A 25183-nucleotide genomic window follows, 5' to 3' on the forward strand; every position below is an offset into this window, starting at 1 on the left:
GGCACCCAGTGGCCGTGGCCTGGCAGCACCCCCTGCCCTCCATGTCCCCAGCTAGCCCAGCCTGGGCACCTCGGGCTGTCCCCACCCTCCCGCTGGGGTGGTGTCCCAGCCTCCAGGCCTTCTGCTGCAGGCCTGGGGGACATTTTGGGACAGCACCGGAGCAGCCGGGTGTCAGGGACCAGGCGGCTGCCCGGGGGCTGCTTATGGCCTCTGACACCCAATTCCTCAGGGCTTCCCACCACCCCGGCTCCTCCAGGGCCTTCTGTCCCCTTGGAACCTCCTGCCACCCACTCCCTCACACATCCCCCTCGTGCCTTCCCACTGCCTTGTCCCGTCTGGGCCTCCGCAGCCCCTCATCCCTTCACGGCCTCCCAGCACCCCGTGCCCTCAGGGGCTCCCCCAGCCTGGCCCGGCAGCAGCGCCGCAGCCCCACAGGAGCTCCAGCAGCTCCTCAGCCATCACGGCAGCAACACATGGGCAGCAGGACACAGATGGCGCTTCCTGCCTGCCACAGGGCTTGTGGCTTCAGCACAACCACCAAAGGCCAAGGGGCTTCTGGCCATTTCCCCTGCACCACTGCATGCCCTGGCAGGTTGCTGAACACAAGAACCCTTTTCCCTCTCTTCCCCTATGCCCCGCACACCCTGGGCAGCAAAGGAAAGGTCTTGGGACTCTTGTGGTTTATAACATATCCTATATTATTTACATACTAGATGGAAACGAAACAAAGAACAATCTCTATCAAACAAAAACTAACAGATGGCCCATGTGGCCCCAGAAGACAGAGCCTCTCAGCCCTAACATATCCTACATTATTTACATAGTAAAAAGAAGAGAAAAAAGGAAAAGAACAACCCTTATGAAAAAAAAAATCCTGGCTGGCCCATGTGGCCCCAGAAGACAGAGCCTCTCAGGTCAGCTCTGAGTACACCTCCAGCAGCGCAGCCAGCCCAGGCCTGACAGACGAGGCCGTGTCCTCCATGCCCTGAGGATTTGGTCTTGCATCCTCTGGAGAATGGAGTAACGGGCACTCTGGATGGCCCGGAGGACATACAGCGTTTCAAGTGCCAGATCTGACACGGCACCGCTTCTGTCCTCCGTCAGGCGTTCGAGGGCTGCAAGAGAGACAAACAGAGCCACGGTCAGACCCCAGAGCTGTGGGGGCCCATCGAGAGCCCCCTGCCAGGGCCATGCCAGCCGGCTCTTGCCTTGGCCAGGAGGGAGCAGGGACCAAGGGGGTCAGCCCGAAGCTGCTGGCCACAAATGCCCCACGTGGCCCTGAAATCTCACTGTGCTCTGCCCACGCCGTCCCTCATCGGCACAGGGAGCAGAGCCCTCCACAGCCTGGCCAGGGCTTGCAGCTGCCCCCGACAGCCACTGCTGTCAGCCCGCTGCCCTGGCTCACCTCTGCACAACACCTGGAGCTCTGCGTGCTGCCCCCTCAGCTGCTCCCCGGCCATCCCTGAGAACACAGAGCCTGTCAGGGTCCCAGCAGCACAGCTCCCTGCCAGCGGCGCTGCCAGCCCTGTGGCCACACGGCCTCCTGCCCCGGCAGGGCTCAGCCCGGGCCCTTACCGCATCCTAACCCAGCCCAAGGGCACGGCTGCCAGAGGCCGGCAGCAGCAGCCCCGAGGGCAGCCGGGGCTCCAGGGCGCCGGGCCCGGGTGCCGCTGCCGGGGCAGCAGCCGGGGCTGGGGCCGAGCTGCGGCGGGGCGGGGAGGGAGCCCGGGCTCGGGACTCACCGATGACCCTGATGGCCGCCGCTCGCAGGGTCTCCTGTGGGTCCTGCAGGTACTGCAGGGCCCGGCGCAGGTGCTGGGCCAAGGGGATCCTGTGGTCTGCCAGCTGGAGAGAGCGGCAGGAGGGAAGGGTTGGCGCGGGCTCTGCCCCTCGGCCGGGCGCTGCTGCCTGCGGCCAGTCCCGGCCTCCCGTGCCCGGCCAGCCCTGAGAAGCCGTGCGGCCCCCGGCTGCAGCAGTGGGCAGGGGCACAGCTGCCAGCCCCACACACTGAGCACCGGGGCCAGGGGGCTTCTCTAGCCTTTGGCTGGCACTTGCAGCCCGCCCTTACCACGAGCTTGGCAAACTTCCACAGCTTCTCCTTCCTCACAGCTTTTTCCAGGTCTGGCCTCTTCAGAAAGCCAGCCGCGCGAAGGAGCGTTGTCCGAGAGGCCTGGGGAGCAGCAGAGAGCCGCAAATGGCCCCACAAGGCAGGGCACAGGAGTGTCCCAGTGCCAAGGGCTGGAGGAGGCTGCAGCCTGCAAGCCTGCGTCAGGGCAGGAGGCAGCTGAGCCCCCTGCCAAGGCGCAGCAGCAGCCCAGGAGTCCTCACCTCTGCTACATGCCGATTCTCATCTTGGCAGTGGAAAAAGAGTGGGAGCAGGCTCTGGTACACTCGTTCCTTCAGGGGCTTTCTTCCTTCTTCTTCTGCCGACGACATCATTCTTCGAAGGAGAGACATGGAGAGCAGCTGCACCTGGCTATCAGGCTGTATGAAAGGAAGGAAGGAAAAATGACCTCATCATTGGCTTCTTGTGGCCCACATTGGCGCAGGCCTGCAAATGCACAGGGCACAAAGTGTCCGGGCAGCAGGCAGTGGCCGTGGCTGGGGCACAGAGCCTTACATTGTCCAGGAGTTTCAGGAGCGGCTCAGCCAGCTGCAGGGCCCTGCGCCAGGATATTGGGGTTTCTTCATCCAGGAAAATATAGCTCAGGAGAGCAATGCTCATCCTGGCCACGTCACTGTCCAAGTCCCACAGGAGGTGCACTAGTCTTCCTGTCAGGCTCTGAATTCTTTCGGCCTGTGCAGAACACAAGGGTGTGAAAGCCCGGGCAGCTGCCGCAGGGCCCAGAGGCCAAAGGGCTGTCCCAAAGCACTCGGGCAGCTGAAGCAGGAGGCAGGAGAGCTGCGAGGAGCTGCCTCAGCGCCCAAGGCAAAGGCCAGCCAAGGCCAAGTGACAGCATTGCCCAGCCTCATGCTGCCCACACGGCTTCAGCTGCTGCCCCCTTCTCACCATGGAGGGACGGTCCTTTAGCAGGAGGAGAGCCCTGAGCACCTGGTGATGCATCTCTGTGGAGTTGTACCACAGGTACTTATACAAGATCTCCATTAGGCTGTCACCACAGTCACTCAAGTCCAGGCAATCTAGGAGCTGAAAGGCACAGGGCAGTGAGAGGGGAGCTGGCCGGCAGGAGCCTGGAAGTGCGCAGGGCTGGGCCCAGGCAGTAGCACAGGGCGCGGGTGCCGTCCCAGGCAGCTGTGGCTATGCCAGGGGACAGGGCTGGCAGGGAGCTGAGCGAGGTAGTGCTGGCCATCAGGCTCACCTCCACAAGGAATGCCATGGCAGAGACATCCCAGTGTGGCAACGGTTTGCTGAGCACCTCAAGCAGGTAGCTTAAGATGCTTTTGCACAAGTGGGCGGATGCACGGCGCATTACCCTGGAAGGCAGAAAATGGCAGAAAGAGTCTCAGCAAGGGTGTAAAAAACCTCTCCCAGGACTGACTGACACAGTTGTCCTATTGCCCCAGCACCCTGTGAGGGTATTTGGGCCCTTCAGATGTGGCTGCTCCTGGGCACCCTCCTCTCACAGCCTTTTGCAGTCTCCTTGGCCATCCCTCGGTGACGAGGTCCTCAGGCCCATGGCCACGGGGACTGTGGGGGGCATCCCGGGCAGGGGGCACAAACGTCAGAGGCAGTGGGGAGATGGGGGGCTCACCTGGCCAGCAGACCCACGGCATAGTGGTGGGTGTCAGCACAGAGCAGCGTGTCCCAGCCACGCTTGCGTTCCATTGCCACCACCACATGCTCCAAGTGGAGACTGCAGAGCAGGGCCTTCAGGGTCTGCACTGCAAACCTGTGCGCACAGCAAAGCCCAGGTGATGCTGGGAGCACTGGCTGTGAGGCTGGGGAAGTGGCAGGGACAGGAGGAGTGGCATGGAGCACCTGTTGGGGCTGGTGGAGAGGCCGTGTTGCTCCTGGCATTCCTTCCAGAAGGTATGGACGTCCTCTGTCATATACAAAGTACTGAAGTACGTTTGGAAGAGCAGATGCACAAAGAGGCGGGGGAAATAGACTGTGAGGATCTGTGGGCAACAGGGCCCCTGGAGGATCTTCCACATCACCAGAGTTGCCTGCAGAGGACAAAGCAGCCCGAGACAGCGCTCAGTGCCGGGGCGTCCGTGTGGCAGGGCCTGAGCGTGGCAGGGAGAGGCTGGGGCAGACGCAGGGGGAGCAGCGGGCCTGGTGGCCCTGAAGCTGCCCCTAGGCCAGGTTTGTGGCCAGTGCCTGAAGCAGGGAGATGCAGTGGGGGAAGGAGGCAACAGAGCTGCTGGAGAGGCGGCCGGCCTTGCGGTGAGCAAAGGCCAGCTCCAGAAACTCACAGTCAGGGAAAAGACAGCCGTCTTGTCCCCATCAGAGGTGCCCAGGTTTTTCTGCGGCCAGCTCCCCACCACATTGATGAGGAGCGGTGTCACTTCCTCTGAAATCCAGGGCGAGAGCAAGATGGTCGTCCACATGGCCATAGCAGCTCTGCGGGGTCAGACACATCACCGTGGGCTGGGCAGCAGCGGGGAGCTGAGCTGGCCGCCAGCTCTGCCTGTGCCCACTGGCCCTGAGCGGCAGCAGCAGCCAGGCAGCCCAGCCCTGTGGGGACAGGCCCCTGAGGGGCAGGCTGGCAGCACGGCAGCGGGCTCGGGGGCTGACTTTGTAGCAGGGCTGGCAAAGGGAGCAGCCAGAGGGCCCTGCAAATCTGTGTTGCTCACAGCCCTGGGCCGGGCTGTACAGGGTGATGGGCTGGGGAGCCCTGAGGCCTCGGGGCAGCTGGGCCCCATACCTGTCACACGTTGGGGCCACCCGCAGGAGAGTGATGGCCACATCATCGGGCTCTGCCTCGGCCACTTGCATCAGGGCCCAGTCCATCCTGTGCTCAGCAGCCTCATTGGCCATGAGCCACTGGTGGATGTACCTCACCACGGCGGGCACCTGGAGAAGGCACAGGGAGACTTGGAATGCCAGCAGAGGGAGTCAGCAATGTGCCCAGCTTCTTCCCCAGACAAGTGCTTCTCTTCCAGCCCGCTGCCATGGCCTCAAAAGCTTCAAGTGAGCAGCAGGCGTGGCTTGGGAAAGCCAAGCAATTGCTGGAGGATCAAAGGCTGGCCACAGGCTGCTTACTTGCTCTGGATTGAAAAGAGCCGTCTCTACAAGCAGATCCAGCTGGGCAGCGGTGCTCTGTTCTACCAAGACCTCTGAGGATGCTTTGACCTCAGTGTCCATAGGTCTGGTGTCTTCCTTGCCAATTCTCTTGATGTATTGGTAAAGAAACTGTAGGAGAAGGGCAGGAAGGCAGGGAAGTTGCATGGAGTGCTCCAAGTGCGGTGCTGGGCTGAGCAGTGCCAGCAGGCCCAGCGCAGGTGGGGATGGCTGCAGGTACCTGCGCTGCTCTGCGGAAGCGGCCACGGGCGGTGTCCTGCTCTTGTGTGCCGTCCATGGCTGCATCTGGCAAAGAGCAGCCAGAGCTGAGGGGCTGCGGGAGAGGCCGGAGAGCACAGCCCAGCCCTGCGTTCCCCAGGCAGGGACAGTCCCGGGATGCCCCAGGGGATGCAGCACGGCCACTGCTGCGGGGGCAGCCCCAGCCCCTTTTTTGTGCTGTCCATGGGTGTGTGTCCACAGGACAGTGTGGGATGGGATGAGATGGGATGCAATGGGATGGGATGGGGCCAAGATGGCCGCAGGCACCAGCCCTGTGGCCCAGCTCTGCCACTCACCCTCCTCCAGCGGCTGCAACTGCTGCACCTCTTCGGTCTCTGGTGCTGGGGCAGCTCCAGGACCTTCTTCCTCGACCTCCTCTTCCTCCTCCTCCACCCAGGCCAGTTTGGGCACTCTTGGGGGTCGCTGCTCCAAATCTTCCAGACTCTCCAATCCTTTCCATAGGAACAGCACCAGGGGATGGCATGGCATGTAATGGGATGGGGCCAAGCTGGCAACAGGCACTAGCCCTAAGGCTGAGATCTGCAACTCACCCTCCTGTGGTGCCTGGAACTCCTGCACCTCTTCAGACTCCTGTGCCAGGACAGCTCCAGAGCCTTCTTCTTCCTGCTCCTCAAGCCAGGCCAACTTGGGCACTCTTGGGGGTCGCTGCTCCATGGCAGTGACTGGATTTATGGCTGCTTGCAGGAGAGATGGCTCGGAAAAACTCAGAGTTAGCAAGTCCTGCAGTCGTGCCTGGAAGGCACCTGCAAGACTCAAGTCCTGGCAAGATTGCAAGACAGCGAGTCCTGCACTTGGGTGTTGAGGGCCCCTGCCACAAGGACAGGAGGCTCCTCGACAGGGATTGTGGTCTGGTCTCAAGGGCAGAGACTGCAGGGATGGGCGACACGTCGGAAAAGCTCCGGGTCACCAAGTCCCACGGTCTGCCCTCAAGAGAACCTTAAGAAGGAAGGCTCAGCAAGGCCACAGGTCAGCAAGACCTGTGGTCTGGCCTCGAGGTCACCTGTAGTAATAGTGCTTCAGAAAAGCTCCAGGTCCGACACAAAGGAGTGCGCTGTGCGGGGGCTCCTCACAGCACCGCTCTGGCGCGTCCTGACCCGTCGCGTGCACCGAGCACTGTGGCGTGGCCCTGTCACCGCCAGCTCCTATGTCAGCACGTGTCACAAAGGGCCCTTTGACATCTGCTCCCGTTGCCACCATCCCACGGTGACCGTGCTGCAGCGTGTCACAAAGGGGCCTTGCACACCCTGCCCTCCGCCCTGGGGCCGCCCCCATCCCCCCCCAAGTGGCCCAGCTTGGAAGGAATCCCTTGCCCAAAGTGTCTAAGACAGCCTGACGGGATCTTTAGGAACAGCTTGTTAGAAATGAAATGGAGGCAAATTTATCAATAAGAATTTTATTGAAAACTTTGTAAAATTTACTAATGGAAATGTCTCAGTGTTGAGAGACAGGTGTCTGCTAGGGAGGGCAGGAGCCTCCCTTGGAATGAAAAATGTAGACCCCCTCCCTCCGAATTATGATAATCTTGAAATCAAGGGGCTCTCAGGCAGAGATCTGGGGATAGGAATGACAGTTTTTTACTAATATTTATACCCAGGCAAACAAACAACAATAACTACAGCGTTAGCAAGAAAACAGAGCCAGGGACCCCGTGACAGCTTTCTGGGCTGAGACGGGAAAGGATGGAGGAGAGGATTTGTTTTACAAACCCCCTCGGGTTGGCAGTCAGTGCTGGTGCTCCTGCAGGGCTCTGAGGAACACTCAGCTGGAACAGCAGGGATGAGCTGAGATCCCGGGCCAGTGGCTGAGGTGGATCAGCAGCTCCGTGGCGGTGGCTGGCAGTGCCACACGTCCCGGCAGGACAGGGGGTGCGAGGCCACCAATGAAGAGGGAAGAAGGAGAAGAAGCAGCAGCTCCATCTGGGTGATGGCGAAATTCCCTTCTCCCCACCACAACAGCTCTGCACCCAAAGTGTTCTTCTCCGAAGCTGAAGAAGCCACCAAACTGTCCCCACCCTCCCCTTTTCCTGCCCCCTTCCCCCCCTGGGCCCAGCCAAACTCTTTATCTTTCCTCAAGCACCCACCAGGTACCCGCAGTTAAGTTTTCCCTGCAAGTCATGAGTAAAAATTCCACAGGCAAGCCAGAACTAAATAGAAAATAAAGGACACCTAACCCCCAACACCTGTAAGTTGTATCTTCAGAGTCAGCCAGGATCTTTGTTTGCCAGAAACACCTCTGAAGTTTAATCAAGGCATTAGTAATCAAAATTATTTTGAAAATTTAAAGATCAAAGTAGCCAAAATACTCAATGTAACTAATTGCTGGGTATGTTCTCAGCTCAGGTTGGGAGGAATGGGGTTCCCTCGGAGGGCTCACCCTGTGGGGTGGCCAAAACTCTGTCAATGGGCTCTGACTCGTAACGGATCCAGTGCAGGGACACTGACAGAAAACTGTGCTGTGGAACACAGGAATGCAATTATCAGTTTTACAGGATTGACTGAGATTTCCCTTCAGGAGAAACCAAGCCCTGTTCTAGTTGGAGACCACAATGTGAAAGGATTTCTGTGCTTTACCATCACAAGCTTACTCATTCTTTTTCCTCACTCTCATTCACGTTAGGAACAATAATTCTGTTGTCCATGGAGCTGGCACCTTTTGAATTCCAGAATAATGTCCCCAAGGTCCTTTGCTGTTCAGCTTTACCGCGCTGTCTGTGGCTAACAAGGCTTGCTGGGGTCCTTTCCCCTTCGGCTGGAGAGGTGCCGAGTCCCAGTCCCTGAGGGACAGCCAGGCTCCTGGCTGGAATTGGTGTGGAAGTCCCTCAGGGTCACATCAGCCTTCACATGGAGCCCCATGGATCTGAGCATTTTCCAAAGGGGCCGTTGGGGCAAACAGGGAGATTTGGTCTGGCAGGGTCTGTAAAACAATATCCCATCCCATCGACTTGTTCTGGCAGAGAACACTTGGCTGCAGGGACATATTCCCATTGTTCCTGCCCAGGTCTCAGGATTCAAACAGTGTTGTCTTTGCCCAGAGCTGTTCCTTCAGCTGGCTTGGGAGGGCCATTTGGCCTCTGGACCCACACTCTGGCTCCTTTATTAGGACTGCTGGGTCCAAACTCTTTTTATCCACAAATGGAGGCAATTTGAAGTTGTTATAAATGCAAAGGCAATTTCGGGTTATATAAAAGAGAAAATTTATTATCAAACAATAATAAATTCGAACAAAGAGAAAAAAAAAACCACAATAAAATAAGCAGCGCAGCGCTGGGTGGACAGGGTCTATACGCAAGGTATAGATGCTCCCAAATCCACGCCTGAGAGTCCTTTGGCCTGGGTTTTTATAGGAAGTTTGTGTCCCGAGGCCAAATTCCAAGCAGGCACCCTTTGCTAAGAGGTTCTTGATTGTTCGAAGAATAGATTTCCTGGCACTGGGGAATAGAGTCAATAGACGTTGGGCAGAGGCTCCTCATATGTAAAGAGGTCCAGGATGTCTTTTTGATATCATTTTGGTCCGGGCCATTAGGGTGGAGTGGTGGCACCCATCCTGGAGCCGATGGCTATCTCGGCTGGCTCCTCTTCCTTTGTCTAGTTTCTCCATTTCTCCAGCACAGGTGGTCAGGGCGGAGATGCTCGGGCTCGGCGATATCTCGTCCAGGCCCGTTCCTTTGTTTGTTCGATGGCCCGTGTCCTGCCCATTCTTTCGGCGCTGATGTGCCTGCTTGCGATTGTTATCTGGGTGCTTGGCTGCAATCTGTTGCTTTGGAAGAGAAATCCTGCCTCGACCTGGAGGAGGATTTCTCATTCCATATTTTCATCATTTACAATTACATATACTTTATTTAAACCTTTTCTTTCGAATTTTTATTCATCCAATTCTTTATTACAGTCCCCCACCTAATAATTTGACCACATTAAAAATTCGTATTATTTTATTCAATCTTACAGAGGGATGAGTGTGAGATTAACCACATTCACTTTTCTCCCAGTCTGATATTTTGCTTTTAGGATTTAACTCGTCTTCATCTCTGGAGAAACAGAATACTTGGTCAAATTGTAAACATACCCGGTCAACTTCACTTTTTAACAAATCTAAAATTATTGGTTCATTATTGAAGGAAGCTTTTGTTTCATGTTTTAAATTTCTATCTTCTTAATACATTTTTCCACTTATAGTACACGTTTTCAAGTTCGCTTTATTGTAACATAGGATTGATTTTGTAATATGCTACAAAGGTGGATTGTCTTTTTCTTCTGATCTAGATGGTTTTATTACATTGACTATAAATTGAAATCGGAGGAATCCCTCCCACTTCTCTCTTGTACCTGAAGTGGGTAGTTTTGATCTTTTGTCTTTCAGGAGTTTGAAACTGCCCGTCTTTAAAACTTGCCTTTGAGCAGTAACACCAGACCTCCCCCTTTAATTTACAGATCTTATACTGAGTGCCGTTGGAAAAACACATCCCCTTCTGCAGTTCTGGAGGACAGTCAATCTTTCGTCCGGTTTCTGTGGCAGTCTGACACTGCTCACACTTCCCCAGGGGACTCTCCCCCTGGAGGTACCTCGGGACTCGTTCCCTCGGCCAAGCACACGGCTAGGTTCAGGACTATCAGGATTCCCCACCATTGCATCTCTCTGCCTTGCCCTTCGCCCGTATAGGAACATACAGCGGGGATTACCATCTTCTCGGCAGCAGGGACTGTCTTCAGGGGCCCTTGTAGTCCTTAAGGCGTACCTTCTTTTGAAAGTAGCCCACCGAGACAATTTAGTTGGGTCTGTCCTACACAGTACTTTAAACTTTAATTGTTTTTCGGCACTCGATTTCTAAAGCCTTGGCTTTGGAATCTAACTGGCCTCTTAACCCCTTTTGGAACAATAGGAACCACTCAGGAGAGTTTAGTTCCAAGGACCCCGCCCGGGTGGCAAGTGTTAAGAAACGGCTAGTCTCCTCCTGTTCTTTCTCTAGACACTTTGTGCACAATCCTTTAGGTTTGTACCCTCTTAAACAGTGGGCTACCCAAATCTGTTTACAATAAGCACACTCGAAGTGGATAAATGGAAAACAATTACAATCAGGATTAATACAACTTATCTGGTCGTCACTTGTCATTTGTGATGACGCCGGCGTTTGATTTTCAGCTCTCTCGGAGGTGTGGTGACTTTCCCCTCGGAGGAGTTGTAATCCGTTACTTTTTTCACTCGAGGTGAGTGTGTCCAGTTCTTTTCTGCAGTCCGGACAGCTGTGTCTGTGGTCAGGAGGACGAGAAACGGTCCTTCCCAGTGAGGGTTGAGGGGGAGCTCTTTCTAAGCTTTGATCAGGACTTTATCCCCAGGCTGCATTTGGTGTATGGCAAATCCCAGTGTTGTGCTTTGGGGAATCAGTCCTCTTTTCTGCAGACTGGTTAACAAAGCCGCTCGTTTTTCCTCTTTGTCTGCCAGGTTGTTACTTCGGGTGTGGAACTGCCATCCTGTTTGGTGTCCTTTTACATGGACAACTGATATTTCCTTTGGTTCTCTGACAGCCTGTAGAATTTGTCGAATGATTTCCCTATGGATTAACTCTTTTTTTTTTCGTATTTATCAGACTTCTTTTTCTCAAATTTTCTTAAAAGTATGTACTACCTTAAAAGCATACCGCGAATTTGTATAGATGATCCCCCTCTTTCTTTTCAACCCCTGGAGGGCTCTCAGGAGAGCATAAAGCTCGCAAGCTTGTGCAGACCAGCTTGCTTTCAGGGGGCCTGATTTCACAATGCTTCCTGATATGCCATTTACTCTAGCATATCCTGACTTTCTTTTTCTCTCAACAACTTTCGAGGATCTATCTATAAACTACTTTTCTCCTTTTTCTAACTCCTGATTTTCTAAATCTGGTTTAACTTTAGTTTGCAATTCCACAGTTTCAATGCAATTGTGTAATAGTTTCTCTGTTGGTTCCCCAAACAGGAACTGCGCAGGATTCTGCGCAGTAGTGGTTCTTAATTCTAAACTAGGCAAGCTGATTAAGATGGCTTCATATTTCAGAAGCCTCAAATCAGTCAACCACTTTTCCGCTTTTTGTTGTAAGATATTTCTTACATCATGTAGACTATCAAGGGAGCTCTGAAAGTTACCCCTTTTTTTTTTTTTTTTTTTTTTCTTCTCTTACTAATAAAGCCACTGCCACAATTGCTTGCAAACAAGTAGGCCAACCCCGACTAACCGGGTCTAAAAATTTTGAGAGAAACCTTATGGGCTTCTTTTTTCTGCCCACTCTTGGGTCAGAACTCCTTGTGCTGCTTGTCTATTCACATCTACGAATAATTGAAATTCTTATTGGTATCCAGTAAAGTTAGTACGGGGGCAGTTATGAGTGCATCTGTAAGAGACGCTTTCTGGGGACGGTCAGAGACACGGCAAAGACCTCTATAATCGAGTTAAGTGTTAGAAGTTTATTTCAGGGCGTGGGGTAGAGAGGTAGAGAGAGAGAGCAAGAGAGGGCAAGAGAGAGAGCGCAAGAGAGACGGAAAAAAAGAGCAAGCAAGAGAAAAAAAGAGACCGAGCTCTTCTATACCACTACTTATATAACCTATACCTTTGAATATTCTATTCCTTTTCTAACCAATCTTTCTAAGTATACTAATATAGTAACATTTGTGTACAACCTATAGAAATCGCTATTTTTGCATATTTTTAGTTATCTCAGGGTCCTTCAGACCTTTCCTTATAAGGCTGGGATGAGGGGCCTCAGCTTGGTTTTATTGCAGGAAAGAATGTGTTCTGGCATACCAGCCCGGTTGGTTTCTTTGAATTATTCAAACCGTGCTATCATTTGTATTTCTTCCTTAGCCTTTCTGGCTACAAAGTCATATTTATAATTTCTTTCTAATTCTACCTTCCCAACATCTCCCCCGTTTTGTCTATGAATAACTAAGATATTAGATACGGTTCTACTCATTAGTTTCTGCATGCATTGGAGTATACAAGGTATAGCTATTAAAACTACAATTATCACTATACAGATTAAAACAAAAAGATAAAAACAACATGCACTTGGGTAAACGACAGAACTCCATTTTTTTTTTTCTTGAGCTGCTTCTGGTAGATCACTTTCTTCTTGAAGATTCTGCGTAGATCAGGCTTGGGCGTCTGCTTCTTGGCTCTTTTTTGCAGGGTCACTGGCTGGTGTGGAGGTTTCAGCAGACTTCGATGTGCAGTAGGGTTTTAGTGAGCTTTTGATCTCGTGCCTCTGCTTGAGCCGCGATTACTGCAGCTTGTGATGTTTGTGCTAAAAGAGTTTTTTCCAGCTTCTCCCCTAAGGTTCTCCCCAATTCAGTTGCTTGAATTGCTGCTACATGTTGTGGACTTCCTATTTTGTTACAAGCGTCTATCATTTCTGGCACTGTTGGCTTTTCTTTTCCCAGGGCTTTGATCACCTTCTTACATTCGGCATTAGCATTATTTTCGATAATGTCCCGTATCATAATTGGACGGGCTATATCATCACCACACTGGCGTTCAGCAGCTTGAATTACACGATCCACAAATGTTGTGAATGGCTCAGAGGCTTCTTGGCTAATAAGGTTATAAGCTTTTTCAAAAGTTCCAGCAGGCTGAATTTGCAAGAAGGCTCGCCGTGCCATTTTTTTGATGTCATCTAATGCTACCCTAGGCAGGTTTATCTGATTTTCATTTCGGTCATCTGGAGGTTCACCTGTGAGCTTTGACAGGGTGAGAGCACGCAAATCTGGATCATTACTACGTCTATAATTGTCCAATACATTTCTGAGTAGTCTCTTCCATTTCAATTCCCATAGCATAAATTGCGAATCTGTAAGGGTAATGCTAGCAATATTTTTGCAGTCATTGGGTGTGAGAGTATGCTCTTCTAGTGTACTTTTCAGCAGTTGTTTAAAATATGGAGAGCAAATGCCACTGTCCTTTATCGCTTTTCGCAGTTCTTTTATCTCCTGGGGTGAAATAGCTGTCCATGTTCTTGGACCGCCCGCCTGCTGACTAAATAACACCGGCATTGCTAGGGGGTTTATGTTTTCTTCTTTGCAAATTTGTCTTTTGACTTCCAGCCAGTTTGTAAGTTGGCTATCATCATAACATTCTTGGGAATTTATGTGTAGTGGAGCTTCGAATTTTACAATCTCACTTTGAAGTGGTAAAGTCAGGGGATTAGCTGTTGCATGCATAGAATAGTTCACTGTCTCTCCTGTATTTATTAATGCAGATACTGTGTTAGAAATTCCCCCTTCCTTTTGTACCTTTTGTGTAGCCAGGTGTAGCGGCGGCCTTGTAGTTGTAGTGTCGGCTGACAGTAGCTGCGATAGGGGACGGTCAGGGGGCAGAACGGGGTGCTGCACTTGCGGATAAGCCTCTGGGAGCTGCGGCACGGCCGGGGGCAGGGAAGCAGGTTTCAGTTGTTCGCAGTTATAATGCGCGGGGGCATCTGACAGCGAAGCGGCAGTTCTTGGTGATATTACAGCCGGGTCTGGTAGAGGATCGGGGGAATACACAGGACCAGACGCTGGCGGGAGTAGCGCGGTGTTTTGTGACCGTGTGGAAACCTGTGGTTGACACTGCGTTTGTGTAAGTTCCGGTCCAGGGTCGGTGGTGGCGGCCCTCGTGGCAGGCAGAACCGGGACCTGCTGCGGCTCGGGACCGCGTGGCCAGAGAGAAACAGCAGAAGGAGCTGAGGGGGCCGGGGTGGACCGGGCAGCGGAGGCTGGAACGTCTGCGGGCCGCGGCGAAACGGGAGGCGGAGAAAAATGAAACAACGAGATGTTCGAGGCAGCAGTGGTCTGTGTCGGCTCAGGGGCCGAGGTGTGACCCGCTGCTGACGGCGGGGCTGACTCCGCGGTGACAGGAGGTAGTGGAAGAGTTAGGGAAGAGGCTGCAGTGTGGCTTTGTAGCGCAGATAGAATATAAGCGGTAGCCGCGATGACGGCCGCAGGGTGCAGCGGGGGAGGAGCGGGAGATTCTCCAGTGGGGAGGAGGGGTGGTGGAGTTGAGGCGACAGCACCGACGGGGGGAGGAGCCACGATGATATCGCTGGGCGGAGGCGCAGGGGCGGAGTCAAGGGGCGGGGTCGCACCGGTGACGGGAGCGGGAGGGGCGGGGTGCACCGCGAGGGCAGAGCCGGGGGTGGGCAGCGCGGGGGTTGTGACAGCGGAGACGGGGTTTCCTGAGGGAGCGGGGAGCTCACCGCTTGCCACACTGGGGGCGGGAACAGTATCAGGAGGGGGAGGGGGAGCAGGGGCGGGGGCCGCAGGGTCCGCCGAGGGGGATGGGGTCACCGGAACAGATTGCGAAATCACAGGGGCTGGGGGGGGTGGGGAAGGGACGCGCGAAACTGCGGATGCTGGAGTCGCTGAGTTTCGGGGGGCCGGAACGGGCCTGGCCACGTTTCGGGCCTCCGTGGCCAGGGACAAACGCGTAGTAGGGACCGGATCCGACGCGACAGCCACTGATGGTTGTTGCTTATTATGAAAGAGTTCTACGAGAGCTCTACACGCTGGTACTAGCTGCGCGGCTGTCATATCGCGGTGTGAGATATTATTAAAGAGTTTAATACCGACCGTGTCCCAAAAATGTCTAGTAAATACAGCTGAACGGTCAGCGTTGGGGAAGTTAAGTAGAGTCCATTCTAAAAGATCTTTTAGCTCTTGTTTCGGTAAATTATTGGACTCAGAGCGTAATAAATGTTTTAGTCGCTTATAGAGGTCTCTGTCGTGAATAGAGTAAGATTGTCCCATGATTAAAACTTGTGCGCACTAACCTCAGTACCGGAGAAAACAGCGTATCCAATCCCAGCTTCTCGTGGGGGCTCCCCTGCTGCGGCTCCAGACGCTGCTTTTCGGGTTCCTTCACCAAGCTCCGCTTCTAGCTGTTGCTTTGCAACACTGCAGCGAGCTCAGAACCCCTTTTCAGCACAGCACCAAGCGGTGCCAGGCACCTCGCTGTGCTCCACTCCCGGGGCTGAGTCTCCCACAGCTCCAAAAGACACCGATCCTCAGCGTCTCTGGACTCAGGAACTCCCCTTGCAACTTTAAAGAGCTTCGGCCCAACTCGCTGCTAAGCAGCGTGGTCCTTGCTCACGGTACTGGGAAAGCAGGCACGACAGATAAGTGTTAGTTACCGTCCATGAGGGTCTCTTACAGCTGAAGAAAACGATCTGCTCCTGCCTGGCTCGCCAATCTGTAGGAGACGCTTTCTGGGGACGGTCAGAGACACGGCAAAGACCTCTATAATCGAGTTAAGTGTTAGAAGTTTATTTCAGGGCGTGGGGTAGAGAGGTAGAGAGAGAACAAGAGAGGGCAAGAGAGAGGGCAAGAGAGACGGAAAAAAAGAGCAAGCAAGAGAAAAAAGAGAGAGACCGAGCTCTTCTATACCACTACTTATATAACCTATACCTTTGAATATTCTATTCCTTAACTAACCAATCTTTCTAAGTATACTAATATAGTAACATTTGTGTACAACCTATAGAAATCGCTATTTTTGCATATTTTTAGTTATCTCAGGGTCCTTCAGACCTTTCCTTATAAGGCTGGGATGAGGGGTCTCAGCTTGGTTTTATTGCAGGAAAGAATGTGTTCTGGCATACCAGCCCGGTTGGTTTCTTTGAATTATTCAAACCGTGCTATCATTTGTATTTCTTCCTTAGCCTTTCTGGCTACAAAGTCACATTTATAATTTATTTCTAATTCTACCTTCCCAACACCTCTCAAACAGACAGGCTTGGAACCATCAATCATCTCTTTAGGAAGCCTGTTAGGAAGTGTTTGACCCATGTCTATTGATAAAAATGCTTGCTAAACCTCATCTAGCTCAGTTTGGAACCATTCCCATCTGTCTTATCACTGGATACCGGGGAGAAGAGATCAGCACCTTGCCTTCCTCAGGTGTTTGGAGAGAGCAAAGAGTTTGCTGCTCAGCCTCATTTCCCCCAGCTGCCAGCACTGCTGGGTAATTCCCCCTTTTGACCAATTAATGATGCTGTGTTTCATTTGCCCCAGCATGACGTTCCCTGGGGGCACACTGCTGACTCCTCTTTAGCCAACACCCCCAGATCCTTTTCTGTAGGGCTGCTCTCCCCCCACTTCTGTCCAAACCTATACTTGTGTCCAGCTTGACTTTTTTTCTTAGTGTTGACTTCTACAATTCTGCATCACCAGCAGACTCTGCTGATTATGTCCTCACATGCTTCTGCTAAATTTATTTGGCCCATCTCAGCTTTTATCCGTGTATCTACTTGTCCAAATCAGAGGATACATATGAAAATATTTCCCAGCCTTGTTTGTGCATTTCTCACGGTCAAGTACATCCATTGCTTTGAATTGAAGAAGTATTTCAATAGGTGAATGAAAACTATCAGCAATATACAAGGCAAGGTAGAAATGCAAATTAGAGGGAGAAGTTGGTTTTAAAGACACAAGCGATTAGGGCCAGTCACATCGGTTAGTTTTGATTGCAAGGCCACAACTTAGACCTAGTGCTTGGGATTTTCCACAGAAGCATTCAGTCTGGCTTTGATGACATTGAGTTATGAGGCATCTACTCTTTTCTTCATGTTTTGATTTACTGGCCATTCACTCCACATTAAAAAAAAAAAAAAAAAAAATAAGAAGTTTGATAAGTATTTTCTCCTGAATTTTTGCATCTTTTGTACCCATAGTATTGTTTGCTGCTAGATGAAAGAGTTATTTCATATCCTGTACTTTTACCTTGAGAAGGCAGTTAGAAACTATGATCAAATAACCCCTCAGTCCTCTTTTGGATAAGTACATTGATCTCTAAAAGATCTATTTAAAGAGTAAAACTGGTGGGGGAGAGGGCAATGCTCATTTTACTTGCATGCTCCTGTAATTACTGATGCCATGGGAAAGATATTTATTACAACAATATGTCTGGAACTGTACAACATACAGAGAAATGTGTGCTCTCCAAATTTACTTGGATTATCTCAAGGTTTTTCCTAAGACTGCATTTATCTTGCATTGCCTTGACTGTCAATGCATCATTGCTTTTATGTTCTTAGAGGAGCAAGAACGAAGACACTCTGAAATGGTATTAGAATTCCAACTGGGATTTCTTCCAGTGCTGCTCAGCATAAGTAATTGAAACCCAATATTGTATTTTTATATACTCTGGAGCATTTCTTCCAAGGAGCAAATTTCTACTCACTTACTGTTGTGTAGGTTATAAATGACATTGTGCATTTCTTCGGATCCATTCTTTTAGCCTGGGATTGAGATTTTCTGAGGTGGAACAAGCCCTTTGGAGTTGGGATTGAGCCCTTTTGGGGTCAAATGGAGCTGTTTTGCGTGGGATTGAGTTGTTCTGAGGTGACAGATGGATCCCTCCTGGCTTTTGGAGTGCAAAGAGATGGAGATGAGAAGCAAACTGTGGCCAAAGGAGAAGGATAAGCAGCCAGGTGTATTGCCAAGGTGGATCCCAGGAACGTGCCCAAGGTGGCTCCTCCAGTGGGGGATGGAGCTGCAGCAGCGCACGAAGCTCTTCCCGCACTCGGGGCACTCGCAGGGCTTCCCTTCCGTTGGTGTCGGGTCAAGTGAGAGCTCTGTGAGAAGCTCTTCCCACACTGGGAACACTCGTGGGGCCTCTCCCCGCTGTGGATGCGCCGCTGCTTGACCAGGTTGCTGTTGTGCTTGAAGCCCTTCCCGCAGTCGGGGCAGCGGAAAGGCCTCTCATCCCTGTGAATCCGATAGTGCCGGAAGAGAATGGATCTGTTGGGAAACCTCTTCCCACACTGAGAACACTCGGAGATCCCTGTTCTGCTCTGGGAGCGCTCCTGGTGTTGATCCCAGTCCCTGTGCTGGCCTCGCTCTCAGTCTCGGAGCAGTCCCGGGGCACTCCCGGAGCCGATTCCGGTCCCGGTGTCGATCTCAATGGCGCAGCGGTGCCGGTCCCGGTCTCAGTCCCGGTCCCGGAGCGGTGCCGCTCTCGGTGCCGGTGCCGGATTCAGTCCCAGTCTCAGGCCCGCTCTAGGCCTCAGTCTCGGTCCCGGTCTCCATCTGGGTCTCGCTCCCAGTCCCGGTGCCGCTCGAACCGAGCCCTTTTCGGGTGATTTCAGGTCCCTTTTGGGCGTTTCAGGCCACTTTGGCTGATGTTGGGGCCCTTTGGGTGATTTGAGGCAAAACCAGCGACTTTCAGGGTGGACCTTGCACCCATTTGGGAGATCCCAGGGTGATTTTAGGCCATTTGGAGTGGGTTTGACACCGCTTTGGGCATTTTTATGCCCTGGTGGCTGCTGTTTGGACTCCTTGGGATGATTTTAACCCCATTTGGCTGATGTTAGGCCAAACTATGCGGATTTAGCGCGCAGTTTAGGTCCCTTTATATGATTTTGCTTTTCTCCTTTGTTTATTGAAATTTCAGCAGTTTTAACACTTTTTTCCCAGCTTTTTTATCAAAATCTTCATAAAAATTGCCCCAAATGTTCTCAAAATCCTACAAAATTCCAGAAAAACTCCACAAAATTCCACAAAAATCCCACAAAACCTCCTGAAATTCCCACAAAATTCCAGAAAAATACCACCAAAGTCACCAGACTCAAAATCCTGAAAATTCCAGAAATATCTCACAAAATAATAGAAATATCCCACAAAAATCCCTAAAGCTTTTAAATATCCCACAAAATTCTTTAAAAAATTCACAAAATTCCACAAAACCCCCAGAAATTACAGAAAAATCTGATGCAATTACACAAAATTCCACTAAATTCCAAAAATATCCCAAAAATCTACTCTAATTTGAAAAAACTCCAGAAATATTCCAGAAAAAAATCAAATGAAACACCACAAAATTCTTCAGGTTTTCTCAACATCCACAAAATTCAAGAAAAATCCCAGGAAATTGCAGAAAAATACCAAAAAATTCCCTGAAACTTCTCAAAACCCAACCAAATTCCAGAAACATTTGATAAAATCTCCACAAATTCCCACAATATTTAAGAAAAACCCCACAAAATCCCCGAAATTTTTTCAAAACCCAACCAAATTCCGGCAACATCTCACAAAATCTCCACCAATTTCCACAAAATCCAGGAAAAATCCCTCACAATCCTCCAACTCTCCTCCAAATCCCACAAAAATCCCACAAAATTCCAAAAACATCCCACAAAATCTCCTCAATATCACAGAAAATTCTGGAAAAGCCCCACAAAATTGCAGAAAAATGCAACAGAATTCCCTAAATCTTCTGGAAACATTACAAAATTCCTAAGACATCTCACAAAACCTCCAGAAATTTCCAAAAAATCTAAGAAAATTCCCTCAAAATTCTTCAAGTCTCCTCCAAAGCCTGCAAAATTCTGGAAAAGCCCCACACAATTCCCTAAATCTTCTCAAATTTCTACCAAATTCCTGCATCATCCCACAAAATCTCCACAAATGTCCACAAAGTTCAAGAAAAATCCCACAAAATTCATTAAATTTCCTCAATATCCCACAAAATTCCACAGACATCTCCCAAAATCTCCACCAATTTCCACCAAATCTAGGAAAAAAAATCCCTCAAAATTCTTCAAGTCTCCTCCAAATTTTAAGAAATTCAAGAGAAATCCTCAAAATTCCAGGAAAATGCTACCAAATTCCTTCAATCTTCTCAAAACCCTACCAGACTCCAACCACATCCCACAAAATGTCCACAAACGTCCACAAAATTCAAGAAAAATCCCTCAAAAATTCATTAAATTTCCTCAATATCCCACAAAATTCCAGAACCAGCTCACAAAATCTCCACACATTTCCACAAAATTCAAGAAAACTTCCACAAAATTCTTGGAAGCCGCTCAAAATGCCAGAAAAATCCAACAAAATTCCCTAAATTTTCTCAAAACATTACAAAATTCCACAGACATCTCAAAAAATCTCAACAAATTTCCACCAAATCTAGAGAAAATTCCCTCAAAATTCTTCAAATCTCCTCCAAATCTCACAAAATTCTGTACAAGCCCCACACAATTCCCTAAATCTGCTCAAAACCCAACCAAATTCCTGCAACATCCCACAAAATCTCCAGAAATGTCCACAAAGTTCAAGAAAAATCCCTCAAAATTCATTAAATTTCCTCAATATCCCACAAAATTCCTGCACCATCACACAAAATCTCAACAAATTTCCACAAAATTCAAGAAAACTCTCAAAAAGATTCTTGAAAAGACACTCAAAATTCCAGACATATCCAACAAAATTCCCACAATCTTCTCAAAACATTACAAAATTCCAAAGACATCTCACAAAATGTCTACAAATTTCCACCAAATCTAGGAAAAATTCCCTCAAAATTCTTCAAGTCTCCTCCAAATTCCAAGAAATTCAAGAGAAATCCTCAAAATTCCAGGAATATGTTTCAAAATTCCTTCAATCTTCTCAAAATCCCACGAAACTCCAGCCACATCCCACAAAATGTCCACAAAATTCAAGAAAAATCTCTCAAAAATTCTTCAAGTCTCCTCAAAAATCCCACAAACATCTCGCAAAATCTCCTCAATATCCCACAAAATTCTGGAAAACCCCACAAAATTGCAGAACAATGCCACAAAATTCCCTCAGTCTTCTCAAATCCCAACCAAGTTCCTGCAACATCTCACAAAATCTCCACCCATTTCCACCAAATCTAAGAAAAAAATCCCTCAAAATTCTTCAAGTCTCCTCCAAATCCCACAAAATTCTGGAAAAGCCCCACACAATTCCCTAAATCTTCTCAAATTTCTACCAAATTCCTGCAACATCCCACAAAATCTCTACAAATGTCCACAAAATTCAAGAACAATCCCACAAAAATCACTAAATTGCCTCAATATCCCACAAAATTCCAGAACCATCTCACAAAATCTTCACACATTTCCAGAAAATTCAAGAAAACTCCCAAAAAAGTTCTTGAAAACCCCCTCAAATTGCCAGAAAAATCCCACAAAATTCCCTAAATTTTCTCAAAACATTACAATATTCCACAGACATCTCACAAAATCTCCACCAAGTTCCACAAAATCTAGGAAAAATTCCCTCAAAATTCTTCATGTCTCCTCAAAATATTAAAAAATCCCACAAACATTCCACAAAATACCACAAAAACCCCACAAAATCTCCCCATTATCCCACAGAATTCTAAAGAAATTCCACAAAATTCCAGAAAACTTCCATAAAATTCCCTAAATTTTCTCAAAACGCAACCGAATTCCTGCAACACCTCACAAAATCTCCAACAATTTCAAAAAAATACTAAGAAAAATCCCTCAAAATTCTTCAAGTCTCCTCCAAATCCCACAAAATTCTGGAAAAGCCCCACACAATTCCCTAAATTTTCTCAAATTTCTACCAAATTCCTGCAACATCCCACAAAATCTACACAAATGTCCTCAAAATTCAAGAAAAATCCCTCAAAAATCACTAAATTTCCTCAATATCCCACAAAATTCCAGGACCATCTTACAAAATCTCCACAAATGGCCACAAAATTTAAGAAAAATCCCACAACATTTATGATAAGCCCCACAAATTTCCAGAGAAATCCCACAAATCCCCTAAATCTTCTCAAAACCCAACCAAATTCCTGCAATATCCCACAAAATCTCCATCAATTCACAGAAAATCTAAGAAAAAACCCTCAAAATTCTTCAAGTTACCTCAAAATCCCAGAAAATCTCACAAAAATCCCTAACTTTTTTCAAAACATTACCAAATTCCAGCAACATCCTACAAAATGTCCTCAAATATGAAAAAAATTCATGAAAAATCCCACAAAATTCCCTAAATCTTTTCAAAACCTTAACAAATTCCAGAAACATCCAACAAAATCTACACAAAGGTCCACAAAATTCCAGAAAAATCACACGAAATTCCCCAAATCTCTTCAATTTCCCACAAAATTCCATTAAAATCCCACAAAATTCCCTAAATTGTCTCAAAACTCAAAACATTTGGCAAATGCCCCAATTTCTCATCTCCTATTGAATATTTTTGTTTTGGAGGCAAATTAAATTGAGATACATTAACTTTTAAAGATATCAATGCCATTATTCTTTGCCCATTTCAAGCAATCTGTCGAGCTGTCCAGTCTGCTTTTCCATTTTCTTCACAAATTTTGGAGTTTCCTGATTGGTGTCCTTTGCAGTGCATAACTGCTACTTGTTCAGGTTTTTGTATTGCTTTTATCAATTGCAGGACTGCATCTTGATGTTTAATGTGTGTACCTTGAGAAGACAGCAGTCTTCTTTCTTTCCACAGCACTCATCCCGTTACAAGGGCTTTTGCAATTAGTCCATAGTCCATGATCCACAGGCAGCACCACCCTGTCATCCCAAGGAAGACTCGCAGCTCATGCACGTTCTGGGGTTCTGGAATAGCACAAATAGCTTGAATACAATTAGTACCCAGCTTACATTGCCCGTGTGAGATTTCACATCCCAGGGAAATCACACTCTGCCAGGCAATTTGTGCCTTTTCTTTCAACTCCTTATATCCTCCCATTCCCAGCTGATTTCAAATTTCAATTGGTACCTTTATGCAGGTTGTTCTCTCTTCTGTAGCTATCAGTACACCATCAATATACTGTAACAGCAGGTATTGTTTTCTCACTACTTGCCCGTTCTCGGTCCAAATCTCCAGCTCCTTCCCCAGCTGGCTTCCAAATAGGGTTGGACTGTTCTTGTATCCTTGTGGAAGTCGTGTTCAGGTGAGCTGAGTTTTCCTTCCTATTTCTGGACTTTACCACTCAAAGACAAACAGTTTCCTGCTTTCTTTCTCAAGGGGTATGCAGAAAAAGGCATCTTTTAAATCAAGTACAGTAAACCATTTATATTTCATTTTTATAGATGCTAACAATGTGCAAGGATTAGCTACCACTGGGTAAATATCTTTAGTTATTCCATATATTGTTCTCAAATCCTGCACTAGTCTTTACTGGTCAACACAGAAATTTGGGCTCCAGTGTTAACTACAAAAGTAAAAAGTGGATGTATAGGACCCACTATTATTGAGAAACTGCTCAGACTATTCAGCCTAGTCTTCACAGAAGTATGGAGAACATCGTTTATTTCTATCTTTAGCACACTTTTATAGGGTTTTACTGGGTCCCTGGACTAAGCAAGTTACTCTTGGTTAATCCACACAGGTTTACATTTTTTCTCTTATATACAAGGATGTTGTTTTGCTTCATTCTCTCTGCTTCAGGAAAGTTTCAAGGACATGAGCCTTTAATATCACAACTTATACCAAAGGCTGGTTTGTGCAGACAGGCCTTTACTAAAATATCATGCCCACCTTCTGTTCAAATATTCTCTACACACTATTGCTGTAATCAGTATGCCTCCAGTTTTGTTATCTCTAGTGAGCATTTGAAATAAAAGCAACCTCTGCCTCTCTGCTCACCCAGGAGAGGCAGAGTTCTCAGTTTCCCTGATTCTGAGGCTCTTTGGGCTCCACTCCCAGAAGCTGAGAAGGAGACGGCTTTGGCTCACAGCCCAGAGCCTGTGGAGCTGTGCTGGGTTATCCAATGGGGCATTCCATACAATGAACTTGGGACAGTGCCAATTAGAAACAACTTCACTCAACTTGGAAGTGAGAAGCCATCTATTACCTTGCTGGGGACCCCCTTCTTTATCTCCAGTGACCACCAATACTGGCAGTGAGAGATTTCTTTTCTCTTGTCTGGGTTTTCCTTAAGAGAACCAATGCATCTAACACCTTTGCTTTCTCTGATTTTTCTTCTGCCATTTTTACAGGTCCATCATTTCTACTGGAATGAATTAGCTCTTTTGGAGGGTAAATTTGATTCAGGAGAGGGGTTTCCCCCTCTTCTGTTTCTTTTAGCGAGTCAGCATTTTTGAATTTTCATCCTGGAGGGCTGCTCGCAACAGATTGATCTTACTCTTTTCTTCATTGAATTGTTTTTGCAAAATTTCAACTAGGTTTTAGAAGGAGTCTATTCTAGTTCTTTCCTCACTTCTTTGCTTAAAGCCAGTTTTTAGAGCTGCTGTAAAACAAGCTCCCAAAACTGAGCAGAGTAGAGTTTGATTTTTGCCCAGTTTAAATTTTCTTTCATCTTGTAAAGAACACACTCTATCAATCACATTTTCCAAATTAAACCAGGAATTAAGCGCCCACTTTTCCCCTCTTGGAGAAGGTCTGGCATTGTGTTTTGCTAACAGAGCATAAAATGCAGCTTTAACTTCTGCGCTGCCCTTTTCAGTCATTTTTACAAAGGGAAAACCACTACAGGGAGGTATAAACTTCAATTATACACACATACACACACACACACACACACACACACACACACACTGCTTTTTGCTTCCCTGTGTGGGTAAAAAGACCAAATCTGCTCGGGAGGCACTCTTTCAGTTTAAAATTCTGATTGTCTCTTTGCTACACCAAGCACTCAAAATTCACACACACAACAACAACAAAAACATTCCCACCCTTTTGCACTAAGAGATCATTTGTGAAATTCTGCAGACAGAGCCCTCAAGTGAGTGTGGGGTGCTTTTCACCTCGGCGTGTGCAGTTTGTGGGAAATTCGAGTTGCCCCCCTTGCTTTCTAGACACCGCTCACTCTCTTGGGAGTGTCGGGCTGGGTGCGGCTGGAGCAAAACATCTTTCCCCTAATACAGACTGCACAACAAACCTGCAGCCCCTTCTGTCTGTCAGAAATCCTGTCCGTGACTCCAGTTTAAATGTCACGATTCGCTAA

The 25183-nt window shown here is 48.8% G+C and overlaps 2 protein-coding genes across 2 annotated transcripts in view; both read right to left on the minus strand.

The window, feature by feature from the left end:
* Positions 1 to 677: 677 nt before the first annotated feature.
* On the minus strand, positions 678 to 6646 carry LOC147645881 (maestro heat-like repeat-containing protein family member 7). The gene is made up of 16 exons (XM_086874162.1): positions 6016 to 6646; positions 5761 to 5916; positions 5427 to 5491; positions 5168 to 5317; positions 4830 to 4978; positions 4378 to 4525; positions 3941 to 4128; positions 3714 to 3851; positions 3321 to 3435; positions 3011 to 3148; positions 2621 to 2797; positions 2329 to 2484; positions 2069 to 2170; positions 1743 to 1845; positions 1406 to 1462; positions 678 to 1115 (listed from the first exon to the last, which is right to left on the minus strand). Exons 1-16 carry the CDS (start codon positions 6137 to 6139, stop codon positions 916 to 918), a joined length of 2166 nt encoding a protein of 721 aa, XP_086730288.1. The 5' UTR covers positions 6140 to 6646; the 3' UTR covers positions 678 to 915.
* Positions 678 to 25183, minus strand: part of LOC147645880 (maestro heat-like repeat-containing protein family member 7) — a 34023-nt gene continuing 9517 nt past the window's right edge. The window contains exon 17 of the mRNA XM_086874161.1: positions 678 to 878. The gene's annotated coding sequence lies outside the window, so the exon portion shown is untranslated. The remainder of the gene's footprint in view (positions 879 to 25183) is intronic.

This window comes from Cyanistes caeruleus, unplaced genomic scaffold (genome assembly GCF_971803275.1).
Source record: "Cyanistes caeruleus unplaced genomic scaffold, bCyaCae1.hap1.1 HAP1_SCAFFOLD_149, whole genome shotgun sequence".
Classification (NCBI taxonomy): Eukaryota; Metazoa; Chordata; class Aves; order Passeriformes; family Paridae; genus Cyanistes; species Cyanistes caeruleus.